We start from the raw sequence: 22,647 nt of genomic DNA on the forward strand, positions 1-22,647 counted from the left end.
GGTTGCAGTGAACTGAGATTGCACCATTGCACTCCAGCCTGGGAAATAAGAGTGAAACTTCATCTCAAAAAAAAAAAGTTAAGTTAAATTAAGTCATAAGGATGAAGGATTAATTTGATAGAAATGATGTCCTTAGAAGAAGAAGGAGAGAGCCCCAGAATGTGTGCACACAGAGAAAAACCATCTGAAGACACAATAAGAAGGTGGCCATCTGCAAGCCAAGGAGAGATCACAAGAGAAACCAACCCTGCAAACAACTTGGTCTTGGATTTCTGACCTCCAGAACTGTGAAAAGTTCATTTCTGTTGTTTAAGCCACCTAGTTTGTGGTATTTTGTTATGGCAGCTCTAGATGACTAAAATCCTGGCTATAGAACAGTGGATTGCACCTGACAAGCAGGGGAACCAAAAACAAGAGCTGAAGTGCAGGCAGCCTAGGCCATAAACAGGAAGCATCTAGGAAGCAATGTGTCCCGGAGCAAAAGCACTGGACCAGGAGATGGCCAACGCCATGCAAATCTCTACTCTCCCAAAGCCTCTATTTCTTCAACTGCAGTAATGTAAGGATTGGTTGGACAAGGTGGTCTCTAATGCCTTCCCTTTCCTTTCATTGTGTAACTGAGAACCTGTAGCAATGCTCAGTGTTGCAGGACCCTGCTCTGAAAGAGGTGATCAGTGGGCTAAGGATACTTACTGTGCATCTACTGTATTGAGCAGCATGTCAGGTAGCACATGGTGAGAAGTTACAGGGGAAACAGAAGTGTCTACAACTTACAATCTCTTCAGAGAACTAGAACAGCCCTGGGCGCGGTGGCTCACGCCTGTAATGCCAGCACTTTGGGAGGCCAAGGCGGGCGGGATCACTTGAGGTCAGGCATTCAAGACCAGCCTGGCCAACATGGTGAAACCCCGTCTCTACTAAAAATACAAAAATCAGCTGAGCGTGGTGGCACGTGCCTGTAATCTCAGTTACTCAGGAGGCTGAAGCACGAGAATCGCTTGAACCCGGGAAGCAGAAGTTATAGTGAGGCGAGATTGGGTCATTGCACTCCAGCCTGGGCGACAGAGGGAGACTCTGTCTCAAAAAAAAAGATAACCAGAACAAGCGCAGGTGATGAAAACTTCTGTGTATGTAAAAACCAACGTAAGGCCGGGCGCGGTGGCTCACGCCTGTAATCCCACCACTTTGGGAGGCTGAGGTGGGTGGATCACATGAGGTCGGGAGTTCAAGACCAGCCTGGCCAACATGGTGAAACCCTGTCTCCACTAAAAATACAAAAATTATCCAGGTGTGGTGGCACGTGCCTGTAATCCCAGCTTCTCGGGAGGCTGAGGAAGGAGAATTGCTTGAACCTAGAAGGCAGAGGTTACTGTGAGCCGAGATCACACCATTGCACTTCACCCTGGGTAACAAGAGCAAAACTTTGTCTCAAAAAAAACAAAAAAACAAACAAACAAAAAAAGGCAAAGTAAGAATATTGGGGTTCCATATGGAAAGGTTCTTAATGTAAAGGGAGGCACAGTAATCCCAAATGTACCGAATATACATAATCAGGATCTACTAGTTAGAATGGTGTCATCTGATCATCTTTTGGAACAAGGGTCACCCTTCAAAATGAAGCAGCATCTATTCAAATACAAGACAAATAATGATTCATCTGCCTGGCTTTTTCTACACAGAACATAAATTGAGGTTATCTCATCTGGAGAGATAACTCATTATGCTTTTATAAGGCAGTTCTTTAGTGCAAACCAATGTTCAGCTTAAGTATATTTCTATTCTGATTATCTATTTGATTTGAGTTGACATTTTATTCTTTTTTTTTCTAATTCATTAAATTGTAGCAAGGTCCCATAGAATAAACTATATTTAAAATTAAATTAAAATTAAAATTAAAATTGAAACTATATCCAAAATTAAAAAATATATATTCATGTTTGTCTCTTTAATTACAACTTTTGAAGTCTCAAAGAACATATCACCAACAAGTACTAAAAGCTCACTTTATATAAATGTCAATTCCAGGAGGGGGGTAAAAAAAATGCCAATTCCCTCTCAAATTGTTTTATAAATTCAGTAAAATACCCATCACTCAGAGCATTTCACAGCCATGTTAAAAACAAAGAATAAAATAAATTTAAAAAGAAAAAAAAATCTCAAAATATATTTCAGGGAACATGACAAGGTGATTCTAAAATTTATATTAAATCGGCCGGGCACGGTGGCTCACGCCTGTAATCCCAGCACTTTGGGAGGCCGAGGAGGGCGGAACATTTAAGGTCGGGAGTTCGAGATCACACTGACCAACATGGTGAAACCCCATCTCTGCTAAAAATACAAAAAATTAGCCAGGCGTGGTGGTGGGTGCCTGTAATCCCAGCTACTCGGGAGGCTGAGGCACGAGAATCGCTTGAACCTGGGAGGTGGAGGTTGTGGTGAGCCAAGATTGCGCCACTGCGCTCCAGCTTGGGTGACAGAGCTAGACTCTGTCTCAAAAAATATATATATATTATATTATATATATTATATATATATTATATATATAATATATTATATATTATATATATAATATATTATAATTTATATATATTATATTTTATATATATATATAATATATTATATATATTGTATAATTATATATTATATATTAAATATATTATATATATTATATATTATATATTAAATATATTATATATATTATATATTATATATATATTATATAACATATTTTATAAAATATATATTATATAATATATATAAAAATATATAATATATAAATATATATAAAATATATATTATATAATATATATAAAAATATATAATATATATAAAATATATATATTACAATCACTTATTGACAAGGAGATTTAGGATTATTTTTAAGTATTGCAATATAGTCCAGGTGTGGTGGCTCCCAGCACTTTGGGAGGCCGAGGCAGGAGGATCACTCAAGGCCAGGAGTTCTAGAACAGCCTGGGCAACATAGCAAGAACCCATCTCTATAAAAAATAAAAAACAAAAAAAATCAGCCAGACACAGTGGTACATGCCAGGAGGGGGGTAGCTACTCAGGAGGCTGAAGAGTGGGGATCACCTGAACCCAAGAGTTTGAGGTTGCAATGAGCTATGACTGTACCACTGCACTTCAGCCTGGGAGACAGAGCAAGACCTTGCCTTTAAAAATTAGAATTATTTTTTTAATGATAGTATTGCAGTGTAGCAGAACTACTTTTTAAAACACACTATTTTAAAGAAAATGTTTACTTTTTCTTTTTCTTTTTCTTTTTGAGACAGGATCTTGCTGCGTTGCCCAGGCTGAATGTTAACTCCTTGGCTCAAGCTATCCCCCATCCTCAATCTCCTGAGAAGCTAGGACTACAAGCATGTGCCCACCACACTTGGCTAAAATTTTCTTTCAATTAAAAAAAAAATTTTGTATAAATGCATAAAAGTGTCCCGCTCCCTCTCCCGCTCCCTCTCCCTCTCCCTCTCCGTCTCCACGGTCTCCCTCTCCCCCTCTCTCCATGGTCTCCCTGTGATGCTGAGCCGAGGCTGGACTGTGCCGCCGCCATCTCGGCTCACTGCAGCCTCCCTGCCTGATTCTCCTGCCTCAGCCTGCCAAGTGCCTGGGATTACAGGCGCGCGCCGCCACGCCTGACTGGTTTTTGTATTTTTTGGTGGAGACGGGGTTTCGCCATGTTGGCCGGACTGGTCTCCAGCTCCTGACCGCAAGTGATCTGCCCGCCTCGGCCTCCCGAGGTGCCGGGATTGCAGACGGAGTCTCGCTCACTCAGTGCTCAATGTTGCCCAGGCTGGAGTGCAGTGGCGTGATCTCGGCTGGCTACAACCTCCACCTCCCAGCCGCCTGCCTTCGCCTCCCAAAGTGCCGAGATTGCAGTCTCTGCCCAGCCGCCACCCCGTCTGGGAAGTGAGGAGTGTCTCTGCCTGGCCACCCATCGTCTGGGATGTGAGGAGATCCTCTGCCTGGCTGCCCAGTCTGGGAAATGAGGAGTGCCTCTTCCCGGCCGCCATCCCATCTAGGAAGTGAGGAGTGTCTCTGCCCGGCCGTGACCCCGTCTGGGAACTGAGGAGTGTCTCTGCCCGACCGCCACCCCGTCTGGGAGATGAGGAGAGTCTCTGCCCGGCCGCCCTGTCTGAGAAGTGAGGAGCCCCTCCGCCCAGCAGCCGCCGCATCGGGGAAGTGAGGAGCCCCTCTGCCCGGCCACCAGCCCGTCTGGGAGGTGTACCCAACATCTCATTGAGGGCAGGCCATGATGACGATGGCGGTTTTGTCAAATAGAAAAAGGGGGAAATGTGGGGAAAAGGAAGAGAAATCAGATTGTTACGGTGTCTGTGTGGAAAGAAGTAGACATAGGAGACTCCATTTTGTTCTGTACTAAGAAAAATTCTTCTGCCTTGGGATGCCGTTAATCTATAACCTTACCCCCAACCCCGTGCTCTCTGAAACATGTGCTGTGTCCACTCAGGGTTAAATGGATTAAGGGCGGTGTAAGATGTGCTTTGTTAAACAGATGCTTGAAGGCAGCATGTTCGTTAAGAGTCATCACCACTCCCTAATCTCAAGTACCCAGGGAGACAAACACTGCGGAAGGCCGCACGGTCCTCTGCCTAGGAAAACCAGAGACCCTTGTTCACATGTTTATCTGCTGAGCTTCCCTCCACTATTGTCCTATGACCCTGCCAAATCCCCCTCTCCGAGAAACACCCAAGAATGATCAATAAATACTAAAAAATAAAATAAAATAAAATAAAAGCATAAAAGTGTTTTGAAAAGTAAAAACAATTTTTAAAAGGTAAGTAAAGTATAGGAAACTTACCCTATCAGATATCAAGACATATATTACAAAACTATAATAATGAAACAGAGTGGCATTTGACAAGCACAGAAGTAGATCAAAATACTGAAAAGAAAGCTCAGAAACAAAGCCATAAATGGATGGAAATGTGGTATATAACACAGACAGCATCAGAAATGAGTGAGACTAGGAGAGACTGCTCAGTAACTCGTATTAGGACATTTGGCTCTCCCTATCAAAAAAATAAAACTAGTCTCACCTAGGTGCAAAAATGACTAGTTTTTAACCATTTTTAATTTCTGAGAGGTATAAAAGTAGATGCTTTTCCAATATTTTCATGTTAGTTGTCTCTGAAGGTTGTGGGGTTTAGATTTTGGAGGACATTGAGAAGGAGAGTTTCTAAAGAATATAGTAGAAACTAGGTAGAATATATGAGGTCTTTTCTTTTTATTATATTCTTATTTTGCTTTGCATTTTATTAGGTTTATGCAAAATTAATTGTGGTCTTCACCATTACTTTCAGTAGCAAACGCCGCAATTACGTTTGCACCAACCTAAGAGCAAAATTTTAAATAATTACTAAAAGGAAAGAAAAAAATTGAGGAAAAAGTGAGAGGTCAGCCAAGTAGAAATTCTTCCTCCAGCAACCTCCTCCTTCTTCTTGTTCCATATCTGTGGATGCTGGTTTCCTCTCCCCATGATTTGCTAAACTGAGGGTTCCAATTTTTTATTTTATTTTATTTTTTATTTGAGACAGGGTCTCACTCTGCCACCCAGGTGGGAGTGCAGTGGCGTAATCACAGCTCACTGAAGCCTTGACCTCCCAAGTTCAAGCAATCCTCTCACCTCAGCTTTCCGAGTAGCTGAGTATACAGGCACACACCAACAAGTCCCGCTACAATTTTTGGGGTTTTGTTTTTGCTTTTGTACGTCGAGACAGGGTTTTACCATGTTGTCCAAACTGGTCTCAAATCAGAGCTCAAGCAGTCCACCCGCCTTGGCCTCCCAAAATCCTGGGATAACAGGTGTGAGTGACCGTGCCTAGTCCCAAATGTTTTTTTCCCAGAATAAATTTAACTTTGGTTCAATCCATTATATAAACTTCAGGCTATGATCAGAATTAAGAAAATTTCATTTCCTTCTACTTACAAAAGAGAAAGGTAAAAACGTTCACATAGTTTAAAATGCAAATCACTGTTAAAATTTGTATTGCACTAAAGAGCTTTTTGCCCATAAGCTTAGTATGCATACAAGGCACCTGCAAGTCATACATCAATTTCAGTCCCATATGCGCATGCAGCATCTTCATTATCCAAATGTGATTATAAAACTAAAATGTAATGCTTTACAAGTGTTTCCCTTGGTAGAAATTCTTGTCGAAGGCCCTTAGCCAATTTACATGTCTCAGTAATTCAAGTAGTCTGTTACGTTGGAATACTCACTCTCCATCAAAAACATCTTTTTAAAACTTCCCTTGGAAAGGTAAATGGCATGCCCCATTGACTGAGTACATTCAAGATATGAGGAAACTGTCCCAGTGAATTTTAAATAGGGTGCCTAAAAGCTAAAAGGAATCTTGCTTATCTAAGTCTTACCTGATTAAATTCTGGCAGACTTGGCATACTGGAGTACATCTAAATTAAAGAAATAAAACCTCTGTTAGTTTGTTGGTGTATCTGAAAATACATTTAATGCTTGTACAGTAAATATCTATTATTTTCCGTGATCTAGAAATCAAGGTTTGCTGAAATTCATATATCATGTTCCAAATATTCCATTATGGCATTTACCACATATAATTACTGCAGCAACTATGATCTAATTAATACAACATTCAGTTTAGAACCAAAATACCTCAATTTAAATCTCATTGATTTAACAATTACTCTAAGCCCCAGTTTTTATATCTGAAAATAATATCTGCTTCATAAGGTTATTAAAATAATTATCAGAGATAATTGTAATATGTAATGTGTCTTATGGTACCTGGTAAAGACAGTGTGTACAATAATGGTAGCTACTATTCTTATTAAACTATGAAGATAACACAGATTTCTTGAGAATCAAGAAAATAGATATATGTAAACCACTTTAAAACCATAAAGCACTATCAAATAAGGGACATTTGGTATAATTACAAATTATCCTTTATTAATCTTTCTTTTTTATTATTCAGAAGAACCTTATAGATTTAGGGGTTAGCACTGTGGTCATCAATTATATTTTTGGGCCAGGCACAGTGGCTTATGCCTGCCATCCCAGCACTTTGTGAGGCTGAGGTGAGAGGATTGCTTGAGTTCAGGAGTCCAAGACTAGCCTGGGCAACATAATGAGACCTTGACTCTTATAAAAATTCAAAAAATTAGCCCTGTGTGCTGATATGTGCCTGTGGTCCCAGCTACTTGGGAGGCTAAGATGGGAGGGTTGTTTGAGTCCAGGAGGTCGAGGCTTCAGTAAGCCAAGATCACGCCACTGTACTGCAACATGGGGGACACAGCAAGATCCTGTCTCAAAATATGTGTGTGTATGTGTGTCTGTGTGTGTGTGTATGTGTGTCTGTGTGTGTGTGTGTGTGTGTGTGTGTGTGTGTGTGAAGAAGTATTAACAGGGAAGCCTAGTTAAAATAATGGAAGAAAAGGTAATGTCCCTAAAATAAGGGCCGTTCTAAGTTATTCAGAAACTAATATTCAGGACTTTTATCATCCTGTCCCAGCCTTTTGGGAACGCCTTTTCTCAGAAGCTTTCCTTCAACAGTAAATTGAAAATGAGAAGGAAAAAGATGTTATAATCAAGTGTATCAGATTTGTTTCTTATTGGGAGCTACAAAAAGAATAAAACAAATAAACTTTTATCGATATTTTAAAAAGTGAATTATCACCCACTTCCTGTGCACCAATAATGAAGAAAACTGCAAAAAAGCTACAATTCTGAGAATTTTACTAGGATCTAAAAAAAAGGCTGGCTAGAAGAAATAGCCATAATCATCCATTAACTTTTATCTACAATCCCACAATATAGAGACAGTTTTTTCACTTGCTAAAGTACATCATGCCTTGGAACATTCATGGAATTACAATCGTTGATATTCTTCTTGAGTCTATGGGCTAGTAAAAAGACTCAGTAATTTCATCACTTTTTTTGAGACTCAAGATTATTGTAAAAATGATTTTTTTATTCACAGACACAAAATGAGCCACCTGAATCAACTTGCATTCCATTGCAGTCACCACCACATGATGTCATAAAAAATGAAGGGGAAAAACAAGGTTATCTTGACATACTATAAACCTTTCTTAAGCAGGTAAAAAGAGAATTTCCAATCACAAGACTTACAAATCATAGGTAATTCAATAAGGGTGGGACTAGTAAATATTTAACAAAGGCAAGGAACACTATTTCAGTCATCTCCAAAGAACTAGAATTTCAAAAACCTTACCATGCTACCCTTCATAACACATAGTTATGAGTTCTAAACCTTAAAGGCATATAAGGACAAATGCCCAAAAAAATCTAAAAATAGGTTGGTTCCCTTACTTAAAATATTACTCTTCTATTTTCCTTTTAATTTATTTTTCCAAGGGCAATGTCAATCTTAATTTCACAGACCTGATTACCCAGAGGAATTTTCCATAGCCCTTTCTTCCCCTATCTTTCACTAGTTGCTTTTTTGACCTTTGTTTTACAAGTAGAGCTTCCAAAGCATTGTCAAGAACTCAGTAGTCAAACTCAAATTATTCCGTTCTGCTACCGATTATCTGCTCAATCCAAAAGCCTATGGGTGCTCACTTCGGCAGCACACATACTAAAATTGGAATGATACAGAGAAGATTAGCATGGCCCCTGCTCAAGGATGACATGCAAATTCATAAAGCATTCCATAAAAATAAAGTCTATGGAAGGAAAACGGAACTGAAATTACCTGTTCATCTAATCTGGGCACAGTGTACTGAAATATACCAGTCACTATTTTCCACAGATACTTCAGTTGGGGATAAGAAACATTCACAATATTTTGAATATTCAGTATTCAGAAAATGTAATTTATTGATTCCAACCCAGTGAAATCGATGTAACACTAGATATTTCTGTAACGTCTATCCCCCCATCAAGAGGAACAGAAGAATCAAGTAGAATGAAATCCACGACAATATTAACAGTGACGGCATTAAGAATAACTTCTTTATACTTCATTAAATTCCTTAAACAGATATTTATCACTCGGTGGCTCACGCCTGTAATCCCAGCACTTTGGGAGGCCGAGGTGGGTGGATCACGAGGTCAGGAGATTTGAGACCATCCTGGCTAACACGGTGAAACCCTGTCTCTACTAAAAATACTAAAATTAGCCGGACGTGGTGGCAGGTGCCTGTAATCCCAGCTACTCAGGAGGCTGAGGCAGGAGAATTGCTTGAACCCAGGAGGTGGAGGTTGCAGTGAGCTGAGATTGTGCCATTGCACTCCAGCCTGGAGGACAAGAGCGAGACTTCGTCTCAAAAAAACAAAAACCAAAACACAGATATTTATCAAGAGCCTACTATGTGGCAGGCACTGTCACAGACACTGGAGTAAGAGTAAGGTAAAAATTGACAAGGTCCCTGTTCTTCCCAGATTTTCTACAATAATCATGTATTATTTTTATAAAGTGAAAGAAATAAACATTGAAAAATCTAACTGTATAGATATGATCAAAACTTCTAAACAAGTCATATTTCTAAATTTCTATAAATAGTCCATCAGGTAGTGTTGCTTTTAAAAGAAGAATGTAATTGAAAATTTTACCTGTGAGAATTTTTTGAGCTGGGTATGATTGTGCTACATTCTCTCTTGTCAAATACTCCTTTAATCCAGGATTTCTGGGACTAAAAAGAAAGTGTCATTATTTTATACTCTAATTATGTGACAAAACAATGTAACCATAGTAGTTCCCGCAGGTAAGAAATACTCAAGTATCATGAATGCTAATTAAAATGCCAAGACCAACCCCATACAGGCTAAGCATTTACCAGTTTCTATTACAGATAACATAGGCACAAATAAGCCAAATGTGAACATTAAATGACACGCAAAGTGAATATGCCCATAATCTCACTTTGAGTAACAAAAGCCCTACATGAACAAACCCCTAGCAAGGAAGTAAAGATGTAACTGATATATCCTCTTAAATCTGCCAAAAGTCACTTTTATATCTTGTACCATAATCCTATGGAATAAATACCAAGCTCCCAAAACTTCAAAATTTTTACCCATCAAGTCCCACTTTGGCTAAGATTTCACAGGAAGCCGGAAAGAGTGTCAGAGAAGAGATGTGACTCAGCAAGATTCGATACACATTCTGCAAGCATAGTTTTACCATTGGGTGTGTTGTTTCAGGTTGCACAGCCTAGAACTGTCCCTAAATCCAAGTGAGATGTTGATACTCACTCTTCCTCCCAATAAACTCTCTCCCATTCTACAGAATCCATATCATAGCCAAGCTCCTCCATAAGCTATATTACAAGTCCAGTGGCAGAGGACACTGGATGGACTATACATCTCAGCTACTTGTGAGTAGTTCTAATATAAAAATATTTTGGCTGTAAATGGTATAAGAATACGTGTCCTAGCCGGGCGTGGTGGCTCATGCCTGTAATCCCAACACTTTGGGAGGCCAAGCGGGGTGGACCACTTGAAGTCAGGAGTTCGAGACTAGCCTGGCCAACATGGTGAAACCCCGTCTCCACTAAAAATACAAAAAATTAGCTGGGCATGGTGGCAGGCAACTATAATCCCAACTACTCAGGGGGCGAGGCATGAGAATCACTTGAACCTGGCAGGCAGAGATTGCAGTGAGCCGAGATTGCACCACTGCACTCTGGCCTGGGTGGCAGAGCGAGACTCTGTCTCAAAAAAAAAAAAAAAAGAATATGTGTCCATATTACTTTATACACACATAGACATTAGAACAGAGATGAAAGGAAGGCTTTCTAAAAGGGAGCTTTTTCAAACTCCACGTCAGTGCAGTCCCCACCTCACTCTTATATCTACTCTCATTCTACTGTGGAAGGAAATGCACTGGGCCAGAAAATATGCTACAAATCCAGCTGTGGTACCTCATTATCACACTATCCTCAAAAAAATTCAGTGGATCTTGTCCAATATGCACCAATCCTAAACATAAGTGTTCATCACCGAACAGAACTGTAGATAATGGAAGTCCAGACTTTTTTAAGTAAAATAGAAAGGCGAAAAACAGATTAGTTGATGGGTTCCTGTGTATTTAAATCTTATCTATAAACAAGGAAAATTTCCCAGATCAAGGCCAGAGTCATCTTAAATCATTTTACTCTCATTCTTTTTGCATGCTCAGCAGCATTTTCTATGTATTAAAAGACATTCACTAAATTGGCAAAACACTAAAAAACTTGGGAAAATCCAGTCATACAATTTAATTATTTATTTATTTATTTATTTTTATTTTTTTATTTTTTTTGAGACGGAGTCTTGCTCTGTTGCCCAGGCATTCCAGCCTGGCTCACTGCAATCTGGCGCAATCTCGGCTCACTGAAACCTCTGCCTCTAGGTTTCAAGCGATTCTCCTGCCTCAGCCTCCTGAGTAGGTGGGATGATAGGCGTGCACCAGCATGCCTGGCTAATTTTTGTATTTTTAGTAGCAACAGGGTTTCACCACGTTGGTCAGACTGGTCTCAAACTCCTGAACTCAAGTTGTCTGCTTGCCTTGGCCTCCCAAAGTGCTAGGATAACAGGCATGAGCCACCACACCCAACCCAGAATCATAGAATTTAAAAGGAACTAAATGAACAGGGAATTCAAAATCTATATTTCAATAAGAAATGACACAATCTGGCTGAGCGCAGTGGCCCACACCTGCAATCCCAGTACTTTGTGAGGCCGAGGCAGGTGGATCACTTGAGCCCAGGAGTTCCAGACCAGCCTGGGCAACATGGTGAAACCCTGTCTCTACAAAATACAGGAATAAAAACAGCCGTGCATGGTGGCACGTGCCTATAATTCCCAGCAACCCAGAAGGCTGAGGTGGGAGGATTGCTTAAGCCCAGGGAAGTCGAGGCTGCAGTGAGCCATGATTGTGCCACTGCACTCTAGCCTGGGCAACAGAGTGAGACCTTGTCACAAAAGAAAGAAAGAAAGAAAGAAATGACACAATCTTTTTGAATCAGTCAGCCCTGTCCCCTATTCAAAACGTTAACAATTTCATTTATTCATTCTCCAAACATTTATTAAATACCTAATTTTTGCAAAGCACTGACAAACATGTTACAAAAAGTCAGTATGTCCTCAAAGAATTCTTCATTCTGAAATTCAAAATACCTGAATCTATGAATTTATTCAACAAATATTTTGAATAGGCCCCCACGCTGCATGCTGGGACTTCTATTGCAAACGAGACAAAGTTCCTGCTCTCAAGGAAGTTAGAATAAAAAGGAGGAAACAGATAAGAAACTGATATCATTAAACTTTATGTGCACCAATTAACTATTTTTTTTTAATTTTTTGTATTTTTCATGCCTCTGAGACAAGTTCAAGGCCAATTAACTATTAAAAACAGATGCTAAAAGGGTATCTAATGTAGAAGCCTGTATAGACAAAATAGGCAAGCTGTGCTCAACCATTCACTTCTTTCAAAATGCTGAATGGCAGCTTTGTAGTAGGACTACCTGAACAAATTATTCAATTTCTTCATGCCTGTTTGTCTATCAAAATGGGGATAATAATAGTACCTCATAGAACTATTGAAAGGATTAGATAAAGGTTTAGAATTCTTCCTGGGACTTATTAAGTCTGAATAAAGCTCAGGTATTATTACTAGCAATATTAAAAGTAAAAACTGGCTTTGGGTTAATGGTCTGGGAACTTAACTTTGGTGTATTTTTTTTTTTCATAGAATAATGCCTCCTGACCTCCAAATTTCCCTCACAGTTCCTCTCATACTATGATTTAATGACATTTACAGGCTCACATCTTCCCTGGACTCCAGCTCCTATAGGCCCCATGCCAGTCATTTCTATTGCCCCAGGGCCTAACCCAATGATTGTTGAATGAGCAACAAACATGCTGAAAATAGAACTTCAGGAACCCATGTATACCATTTTCCCTCCAAAGGTGTAAACAGGAAGCCCGTGTCATAACAAGAATGTGGAAACTTTCCTCCTTCAACTCCGGTTACCTTATCTCAAAACTACCAGAAAAAAAAAAAAAAAAGGCAGCCTTTAGCTTGAAAATGTTTCAAATAATTCTCAATTTAGAACTTTACTTCCCACCCTGCCAACCTCATAATAGTTCCTTTGCAATATACTCTCCAGCACACTTCTGAGAGGCCTCCATGTTCAGTTCAACAGAGAACCAAATGTTTGTTGGTTCTGATAGGACAAACACCAAGTGTGCTAGCTTCTGCCACTAGAGCAGCAAATTTGTTGTGGTCGTGGTAGTTGAGAGTAAGGATTTTGACATTTCTGCAGCTATCATGGCAGTCTTCATCGACTGGATGTTTTTTGCTTTTTAATTGTTGTAATTTAGGGGAGGGAAAGGCAAAGGAGAAAGAAGGGAAATGGTGTGTTGGTCTCAATTTGTGTCATCCTAAAACATAATCAGATTTTATATCTAATCTTTGGCCTGAGGTCAGGCTGGGGAATTGCAAAGAAATGTTCACAGACTCACATAGTGAGATATCTTGGGGAGGGATCCAAGTCTGAATGTGAAATTCATTTATGTTTCATATACATCTTATATGCACAGACAAAAGGTAATTTTACACAATATTTTTTAAAAATTTATACATAAAATTGTCCGGGTGTGGTGGCTCACGCCTGTAATTCCAGCACTTTGGGAGGCCAAGGCGAGCAAGTCACTTGAGGTCAGGAGTTCGAGACCAGCCTGGACAACATGGCAAAACTCCATCTCTACTAAAGATACAAAAATTAGCTGACGTGGTGGTGGGCGCCTATAGTCCTAGTTACTCAGGAGGCTGAGGCATGAGAATCACTTGAACCCAGGAGGCAGAGGTTGCAGTGAGCCGAGATCATGCCACTGCACTCCAGCCTGGGTGACAGAACAGGACTCTGTCTCCAAATAAATAAATAAATAGTTTGATGTGTGAAACAAAGTTTTTTTGTTTTGTTTTGTTTTTTGTTTGGTTTGGTTTGGTTTTTTTGAGACGGAGTTTCTCTCATTGCCCAGACTGGAGTGCAATGGCACGATCTCGGCTCACTGCAACCTCTGCCTCCCGGGTTCAAGTGATTCTCCTGCCTCAGTCTCCCAAGTAGCTGGGATTACAGGTTCCTGCCACCACATCAACCTAATTTTTGTATTTTTAGTAGAGATGGGGTTTCACCATGTTGGCCAGGCTGGTCTCAAACTCCTGACCTCAAGTGATCCACCCACCTCGGCCTCCCAAAGTGCTAGGATTACAGGCGTGAGCCACTGTGCCTGACTGAAACAAAGTTTTAACTGCATTTCAACTGCCACCTGCCACATGAAGTCAGATGTGAAATTTCCCGCTCATGGCACTCAAAAAGTTTCAGATTTTACAGCATTTCACATTTCAGATTTTCAGATTAGGGATGTTCAAACTGTATTTCCGCTCTACGGCTTTTTAGGGTTCCCAGATAAATTATCTTGGGGTACTCTCTGAGAAGGCATAATTTCACAGATGTTCCTTAATCTTCAAAAAAGTGACTTTTTTTTTTTTTTGAGACGGAGTCTCGCTCTGTCTCCCAGGCTGGAGTGCAATGGCGCGATCTCGGCTCACTGCGAGCTCCGCCTCCCGGGTTTTACGCCATTCTCCTGCCTCAGCCTCCCGAGTAGCTGGGACTACAGGCATGCACCACCTACGCCCGGCTAATTTTTTTTGTATTTTTGGTAGAGATGGGGTTTCACCGTGTTAGCCAGGGTGGTCTCGAACTCCTGACCTTGTGATCCGCCCACCTCGGCCTCCCAAAGTGCTGGGATTACAGGCATGAGCCACCGCGCCCGGCAACCTTTTTTTTTTTTTAAAAAAAAACATCCACAAGTTTGCATGATTGGAGGTAAAGGGAGACAAAGATAACATGTCATTTGTTTTCTTTCTACAACTTTTTTGCACCTTAAAAAAAATCTATCATCTAACAACTACTTCTTCAGTGGAACTGATAACTGACTCCCATTTTGATTTCCTGCATTCTCTCTTACACACATCACAGCACTAACAATGTTTACTTGCATTCACTGGGCCATCTCTCTCTCTCTCTTAACCTTATTGTAATCCACTTCAAAAGAGGGCATTATTTTATTTATCTTGGAATTCACAACACTAGAATGGGCCAAATAGACAATATTTTCAGACTCCAGATCAACATTTGTTATTTTTTCTTCAGAGTGCCTCCCCTGAAGCAAGAACCCCTTCAAAGTGCCAGGTAGATGGACATCAGGATGTACCATCAATCAATCTGTTGGCTCAGGGAATCCATCAGTGCAAAGCCAGCCCATCCACTTTCAAGTGTCAGCTCAGGGCCTTGTATCAGGTTCTGTCCAAATTCTGCAAGATACCTACCTGACACTTGATCCAAGAGGGGCAGTCTCAGAAAAACAGCATCCAAGCTAAAAATATCTAAAAACCAAGTTCCTGTTCCACCAACACTACCAGAAAGTGTGTTGACTGATTTTCCACTAAATACTCTGTCCAGGAGGCAGAGAACACAAAGTAACCTTACACCTTCATCGCACTTTGGTGGTAAAAGGTGAGCACTATTTAGCTGGTAGTAATTTATTTTTGGTAACATCTCTAAAAATTGAATGTCAACTAAATAATTCACAATTCCCTAAAACGCCATTTCTCCTGAGTAGCTGAGAAATTTTACTAACATTTTCACACAGTGCTTTGCTAAGCAAAGGCATTTAGAACCTTGGAATGAGGCCTGGTGCAGTGGCTCATGCCTGAATCCCTGTACTTTGGGAGGCCGAGGTGGGTGGATCACCTGAGGTCAGGAGTTCGAGACCAGCCTGGCCAACATGATGAAACCCTGTCTCTACTAAAAATACAAAAAATTAGCCACGCACGGTGGTAGGCGCCTGTAATCCCAGCTACTCAGGAGGCTGAGGCAAGAGAATCGCTTGAACCCAGGAGGTGGAAGTTGCAGTGGGCTGAGATCGTGCCACTGCACTCCAGCCTGGGCAACGAGAGAGAAATTCCGTCTCAAAAAAAAAAAAAAAAATGGAAGGTCAGAATGAATTTCTAGATTATATAAACTCAAGAGTAAAGGAGTAAAACATTTATAAATCTTCCTGGAGCCAAATAGGGGATTAGAGGAACTCAACAGTAACCTTCCAAGTAAAGTGCATCAGAAAGGTGAAAAGTGAAGTGATATCATACCCCTTCCTTCCTCTTTCCAAATTGGTTGAAGCCCTCATTATTTCAGCCCCAAAACCCAATTTCAAAATAGCAGCGAAAGACATCCTTTTCCTCAGTTGTCACTCACGCTTCAGGGTTTAACCAGTCTCCTGGGGAATAAAACATGCAAATGAAACATTTGTAATTTCAGATCTTGTTAAATCATTCTGATGAAAAGGGAAGAGGAAATGGAAGTCTCCTTTATGAGTGTACTTTACAACTGTCCCTAGATAGTAAAATACAGAGATTTAACCAAATGCTGGGCCTATTTGTAGTACAACCACTCTAATCTGGTTAGATTTTCCACCTACATGCACTCAATTCTCTCCAATTTCCAAGCTCCAAAATGCTCACAAATTTGTTATCTATGTACACAGATGGTCTTCATTTATGCTCCAAATATCTTGTTAAATTATCCAAAACTTTACTAGTACTACATGCAAATGAACTACATGACCTAAAAAAAAGTCTTTTTTGGAGTGGCTCATGAAACTATGCTTTTATTTTTGTTTTAATACAGAGTCTTGCTATGTTGCCCAGGCTGAAGTGCAGTGGCTATTCACAGGCGTGATCACAGCACACTGTGGCCTCGAACTCCTAGGATCAAGTGATACTCCTGCCTCAGCCCCCTGAGAATCTGGGACTACAGATATGTACCACCATGACTGGGGAAAATATACTGTTAAATAATTGACTTTTAGGAAACTTACCAACCTCTCAGACAATAAAGCCTTTATTAGAAGTTACATGTTTGGCCAGGCATGGTGGCTCATGCCTAGAATCCCAGCACTTTGGGAGGCCATGGCTAGAGAATCATTGAGCCCAGGAGATCAAGGCCAGCCTGGGCAACATATCGAGACCCTGTGTCTACTTCCAATAATATAAAAAATAGAAACATTTTTAAAAAGAAGTTACAGGTTAAATTTTATTTATGACATTCATAGTAAGGTTTATATAGACAATGGAGATTATTTGTCTTATTAATTTTTCAGTATAGCACAGCAGAAAGAAGACACAACTGGATTTTGCTCCTTAAAATTTGGTGGACACTCATACCGCATGTGTAACTTAGACAAATTCAAAAGCTTTGCTAAAAGAATGAGAGAAGGCTAGAAGGTGAAAAATAAGACAGAGAGAAAAACAGTTTTAATAGTATGGGCAGTTTCACTGTCATTCCACTATCAGTAGGTTTGATTTTTTTGGGAGGGTTTTTTGTTTTTTTGTTTTTTTGTTTTTGAGACAGAGTTTCACTCTTGTTGCCCAGGCTAGAGTGCAATGGCATGATCTCGGCTCACTGCAACCTCCACCTCCCAGATTCAAGCGATTCTCCTGCCTCAGCCTCTTGAGTAGCTGGGATTACAGGCATGCCCCACCACACCCGGCTAATTTTGTATTTTCAGTAGAGACAGGGTTTTACCATGTTGGCCAGGCTGGTCTTGAACTCCTGACCTCAGGTGATACACCCACCTCAGTCTCCCAAAGTGCAGGGATTACAGGCGTGAGCCACCGCATCCAGCCTCAGGAGTATCTTATATCCAAAAGCAGCAGTTCTGAAACTTCTTGAGCTTAGGACCCTTTCATAATCATAAAAAACTACCAAGTACTCCAAAAAGTATTTTGTTTATTTAAATTATGTCTACCAATACTTACCACATATGAAATTAAAACTGAGACGTTTAAAAATATTTACTCATTAGTTCATTTTAACCTGTTACATGCTAACACAAAAATTTTCCAAAAAAGTTCATAAACAGAGCACTGTCTTATGTTTTTGCAAATCTCCTTCATGTCTGGCTAAAGATGGCTAGATTCTCATGTTTGCTTCTGCACTCAATCCTTTGCAATAAGTGGTTTTGCTTGAAGTATACAAAGAAAATCTGCCTCACAGAGACATGTAGTTGAAAAGGGAGAGTATTTTAATGGCCTTTTTAGATCATTGTGTATTCATCATGTACCCTTGGGAAAACTCCACTGTACACTCATGAGAGAATATGTCAAAAGGGCAAATAGCATCTTAGTACCATTATGAAAATAATTTTGACTCTGAGGACCCTCTGAAAAGGTCTTAGAGAGACCTCTAGGAGTCCTTGGACCACATACAGAGAACTACTGCACACAAGTGACTGTGTGTAGACACTAGAGTGGAATCTGTGAGAGCAAGAATATACCATTTCCCAGATGGTCTCAGTTCCCACATGCATATCTTAGTCTGCATACCTCATCTTAATGAGTAGATTCTAGTACTTCAAGATCCCCTGTTTAATCTGGTACTCAACTGAAGAAAGTTCCAACACAAGATAAAATCTTCATGTACTGTATTTTATGCTCAATGAAAGGGACTTTTCAAGGGTAGTTTGGAATGCATTCAATTTCTAAACTTACAGCCAACTTTAATGCCTACCACACCCACCCTCCGGAAGATGTCGTTAAATTCAGTGACCTTGGGAAGCTTGCGAAGTGTGGAACCAGCCCTTTACAATCCATAGGCAGGATACATCCTATCAGTTTATCCACCTCTTTTAAAACATTGAAACCTCGAAAGGAAGAAACAAATGAAAAGAAAAATTGATACCTCTAAGAATAATAGGTTTATTCATTCATTAAAAAAAAAAAATACTTCGATGGCCAGACGCAGTGGCTCACGCCTGTAATCCCAGCACTTTGGGAGGCCGATGCACAGGGTCACGTGAGGTCAGGAGTTCCAGACCAGCCTGGCCAACATGGCGAAACCCCAGCTCTATTAAAAACAAAAAAAATTAGCTGGGCATGGTGGCACAGGCCTGTAATCCCAGCTACTCAGGAGGCTGAGGCAGGAGAATCACTTGAATCCGGGAGACAGAGGTTGCAGTAGGCTGAGATTGTGCCCCTGTACTCCAGCCTGACAGAGCGAGACTCCGCAAAAAAAAAAAAACAAAAAACTTTGACACCTCATGTTATTCTAATTAAAATAAATAAAATAAAAAAGTGTCCCGCTGGGTGTGGTGGCTCACGCCTGTAATCCCAACACTTAGGGAGGCCGAGGCAGGTGGATTACCTGAGGTCAGGAGTTTGAGACCAGTCTGGCCAACATGATGAAACCTCATCTCTACTGAAAATACAAAAATTAGCTGGGCATGGTGGTGCACGCCTGTAATCCCAGCTACTCGGGAGGCTGAGGCAGGAGAATCATTTGAACCCAGGAGGTGGAGGTTGCAGTGAGCTGAGATCGTGCCACTGCACTCCAGCCTGGTCGACAGAGCGAGACTCCATCTCAAAAAATAAAATAAAATAAAATAAAATAAAAAGTGTCCCAAATGCCACCAGCAAATGAGAAGCACTTATGTTAACAAATGGATACTAAGTAAGGAAGTGGGTCATAAATGTCACAATCGTAGGCAACAGGACACTAGTGAAGGAGAAATTCCTTCTGCCTGTAGATACTTGAGAAGTTTTCATGGAAGACATGGAATTTATGAAAGTTCTTGAAAGACAACAAAGGTTTTAAAAGGTGGCGAGGGTGTCCATGGTGGTTAGAAACGCGGAGATTTCAGCCTAGAGGAAAATTTAAAAGAGGTTCACTTTAAGGTGATGACAAAAGCCATGAGGTCACTGAAGGACAGATAATAGAGACGATCAAAGGGTCAAGAACTTTCAGAAACATCTAAACAAGGATGCAGAAGAAAGAGTTTGGGGGATAGAGAATAGAGACTTACTAGCCAGGATGGTGGTTTGATACCTGAATTAGGGAAGAGAGAAAGTTTCTCACTTTAGTAAAATGTTTGCATCATTACCAAAGTAGAAAATTTCAAAGAAAAACTGATAAGACATACTTAATACTAAAAAGAAGATAAGAAGAATGGCAATTTTGTCCACTATGAACAAATCAATTTCAAGAGATTCAGGAAAAAGGTTGTAAAACAGAGGAGATAGGTAGTTAGTGTAAGATTCTCTTGGGAGAAGCAATACTAAAAACAACAGTCAGGGCCGGCCTGTAATCCCAGCACTTTGGGAGGCCGAGGCAGGCAGATCACAAGGTCAGGAGATCGAGACCATCCTGACTAACATGGTGAAACCCCATCACTACTAAAAATACAAAAAATTAGCCAGGCGTGGTGGCACACACCTGTAGTCCCAGCTACTCGGGAGGCTGAGGCAGGAGAATCGCTTGAACCCAGGAGGCAGAGGTTGTAGTGAACGAAGATCACGCCACTGCACTCCAGCCTGGGCAACAGAGCGAGATTCCATCTCAAAAAAAAAAAAAAAAACTGTCATAAATGGATGATATAAAGCAAAAGCCAACACTAAAGTAGTCTGTCGTATCTGCCAAAGGCTGGGAGGGCTAAATGTCTTAGGTGCTTTAGCTAAAGCAATATTCACAATTCTGTGGCTCATCACAGTACTATTTATTCCCTCTTCACCGAGGAGGAGCAGGTTCTAATGCTAGTGCCAGAGATCTTTTACATGATGTTTTATAGGCACAGTTTATTTTATGTTGAGAAAACAGGACTTTGTAGACTAAGGGAGAAGTCAACAAAAAGAGAGAGAGTGAAGATGCAATGAGCGAATGCAAAATGACTGTAGAGATCTCGGAGAGCGGTGGGGAGGGAAGGAAGGAAGGAAATGGTATGGACAGCTGAAGAGGAAGGCTCTGCCTTGAAGTAATCTTATATCTCTGATAGATATCAGAAAGAATGACAAATTTTCCTTCTTGGTAAATTTGCCCAAGACCTTATTATCCATGTTCTATAGAAACTGATAGCCCGTTTAGCTCTGGAGGTTGCCAACTTCAGCATTTATTTTTGCCCCTCTTGCCCAGAGAGAAAGGATGGTAGGAAACACCCATGTGCATTCACAGACACCCTTTTTATTACCCACACTTCGCAGTATAGCAGCACAGTATAGGACATTTCCCAAAGTAGGTTCTACGGATCACAAAGCATATGAAATCCTCTCTCAGCAAAGTATCTGCTAAATTTAAAATCGTTGAAAAAAATAATGAATTCAATTAAATACCTAGGATACACCTATAGTATCTCATTGGAAGCCCCATGGGGAATATAATATTCCTGAAACACAACATTGCAGGAATTTCCCTAATAAGCTAATAACCTAAAAACATGTACCTTTGAATACGTGGGTCTGCAGACATCTACACTAAGGGAATAGGAGTTTGGGATAAAGGATAAGAGTAAATGTAACTGGGGATCATGGGCATTCAATAAATCATGTCAAGCTATAATGAAAGGAAAAAAGAAAGGGAGGAAAAACAAGATAACACTGTTTTCTTCTGTAGCCTGTAGGTAATCTCTACCAGAAAACTAGAGAAATCTTGTTCTCCCTGGGTGAGTGACCCCAGGAATTGTTAATTTCCAGCTGTCCAGCTATAAAGCTTCATGAACATTCCTTTAGCTGCACTTAGAAATAGGCACTCCACGGGCTGGGCGCAGTGGCTCACGCCTGTAATCCCTGCACTTTGGGAGGCCGAGGTGGGTGGATCACCTGAGGTCAGGAGTTCAAGACAAGCCTGGCCAACATGGTGAAACCCCGTCTCTACTAAAAATACAAAAATTAGCTGGGTGTGGTGGTGTGTGCCTGTAATCCCAGCTACTCAGGAGGCTGAGGCAGGAGACTTGCTTGAATTCGGGAGGCTTGAATTTGGGAGGTTGCAGTGAGCCAAGATCGTGCCACGGCACTCCAGCCTAGGTGACAGAGAGATACTCCGTCTCAAAAAAAAAAAAAAAGAAAAAGAAAAAGAAAAGAAATAGGCATTCCACTTCTATTTTTAAAAAATAATAATAATTACAATAGCTTCAAGTAAACCCTCTATAACTGTGTGCCTAAATTGCCACATAGCAAAAAACAACCAAAACAGATAGTTACAATGTTATAACTGTGACAAAGCTGCACTTAGTTCTTATCTAAGTCCTCACTGTATCATCCATGGGATATGCTAAACCAGCTCCTGGCAATTTTTTTCTAATAGATAATATTGCAAATGGTATAAAATCTGGGAAGTACATCAGGTGATACAGGGAAAAGTTAAATTTCCCTCCCACCCCTGTTCCCCAGCCATCCAGTTTCCCTCTCAAAAGTTAACCTCTATTACAGTTTGTTGTGCATTCCTCTAAAGATAGTCAATGTGTTTACAGGTATATCCCCCAAAAAATTCTTACATAGATATAGGCAAATTATACATGCTGTTCTGCACTTTGTTTTTTTTCTGATTAATAATGATATGTAATAACCTTATATATAGAATTGCTTCATTTTATGAGGCTGACCAGTATTCCCTAACATGGAAGTCCCATAATTGACATAGCTAAGCACCTGGTCATGTATGTATACGTTATTTTTCATCTTACACAACATACATACGGCATAGCTTTCATGTTCATGTATATCTTCAGAATATACACCTGCAAGTAAAATTTCTAAGTCAACTCAGATTTCCACATTCCCCTCCATAGAGAGG

At 40.4% G+C, this 22,647-nt stretch overlaps 1 protein-coding gene and 1 non-coding gene across 2 annotated transcripts in view; one reads left to right on the forward strand and one right to left on the reverse strand.

Moving 5' to 3' along the window:
• TRPM6 (transient receptor potential cation channel subfamily M member 6) overlaps positions 1 to 22,647 on the reverse strand; it is a 165,530-nt gene that overhangs the window by 126,820 nt on the left and 16,063 nt on the right. Inside the window, exons 2-3 of the mRNA XM_019034278.4 lie at positions 9,596 to 9,675; positions 6,412 to 6,450 (exon numbers count right to left, since the gene is read on the reverse strand). Of these exons, the coding sequence (XP_018889823.3) occupies positions 6,412 to 6,450; positions 9,596 to 9,675 (119 nt within the window). The remainder of the gene's footprint in view (positions 1 to 6,411; positions 6,451 to 9,595; positions 9,676 to 22,647) is intronic.
• Positions 8,595 to 8,701, forward strand: LOC115935953 (U6 spliceosomal RNA). The gene has a single exon (XR_004071536.1). It is a non-coding gene; the product is annotated as a U6 spliceosomal RNA (small nuclear RNA).

This window comes from Gorilla gorilla, chromosome 13, assembly GCF_029281585.2.
Source record: "Gorilla gorilla gorilla isolate KB3781 chromosome 13, NHGRI_mGorGor1-v2.1_pri, whole genome shotgun sequence".
Lineage (NCBI taxonomy): Eukaryota > Metazoa > Chordata > Mammalia > Primates > Hominidae > Gorilla > Gorilla gorilla.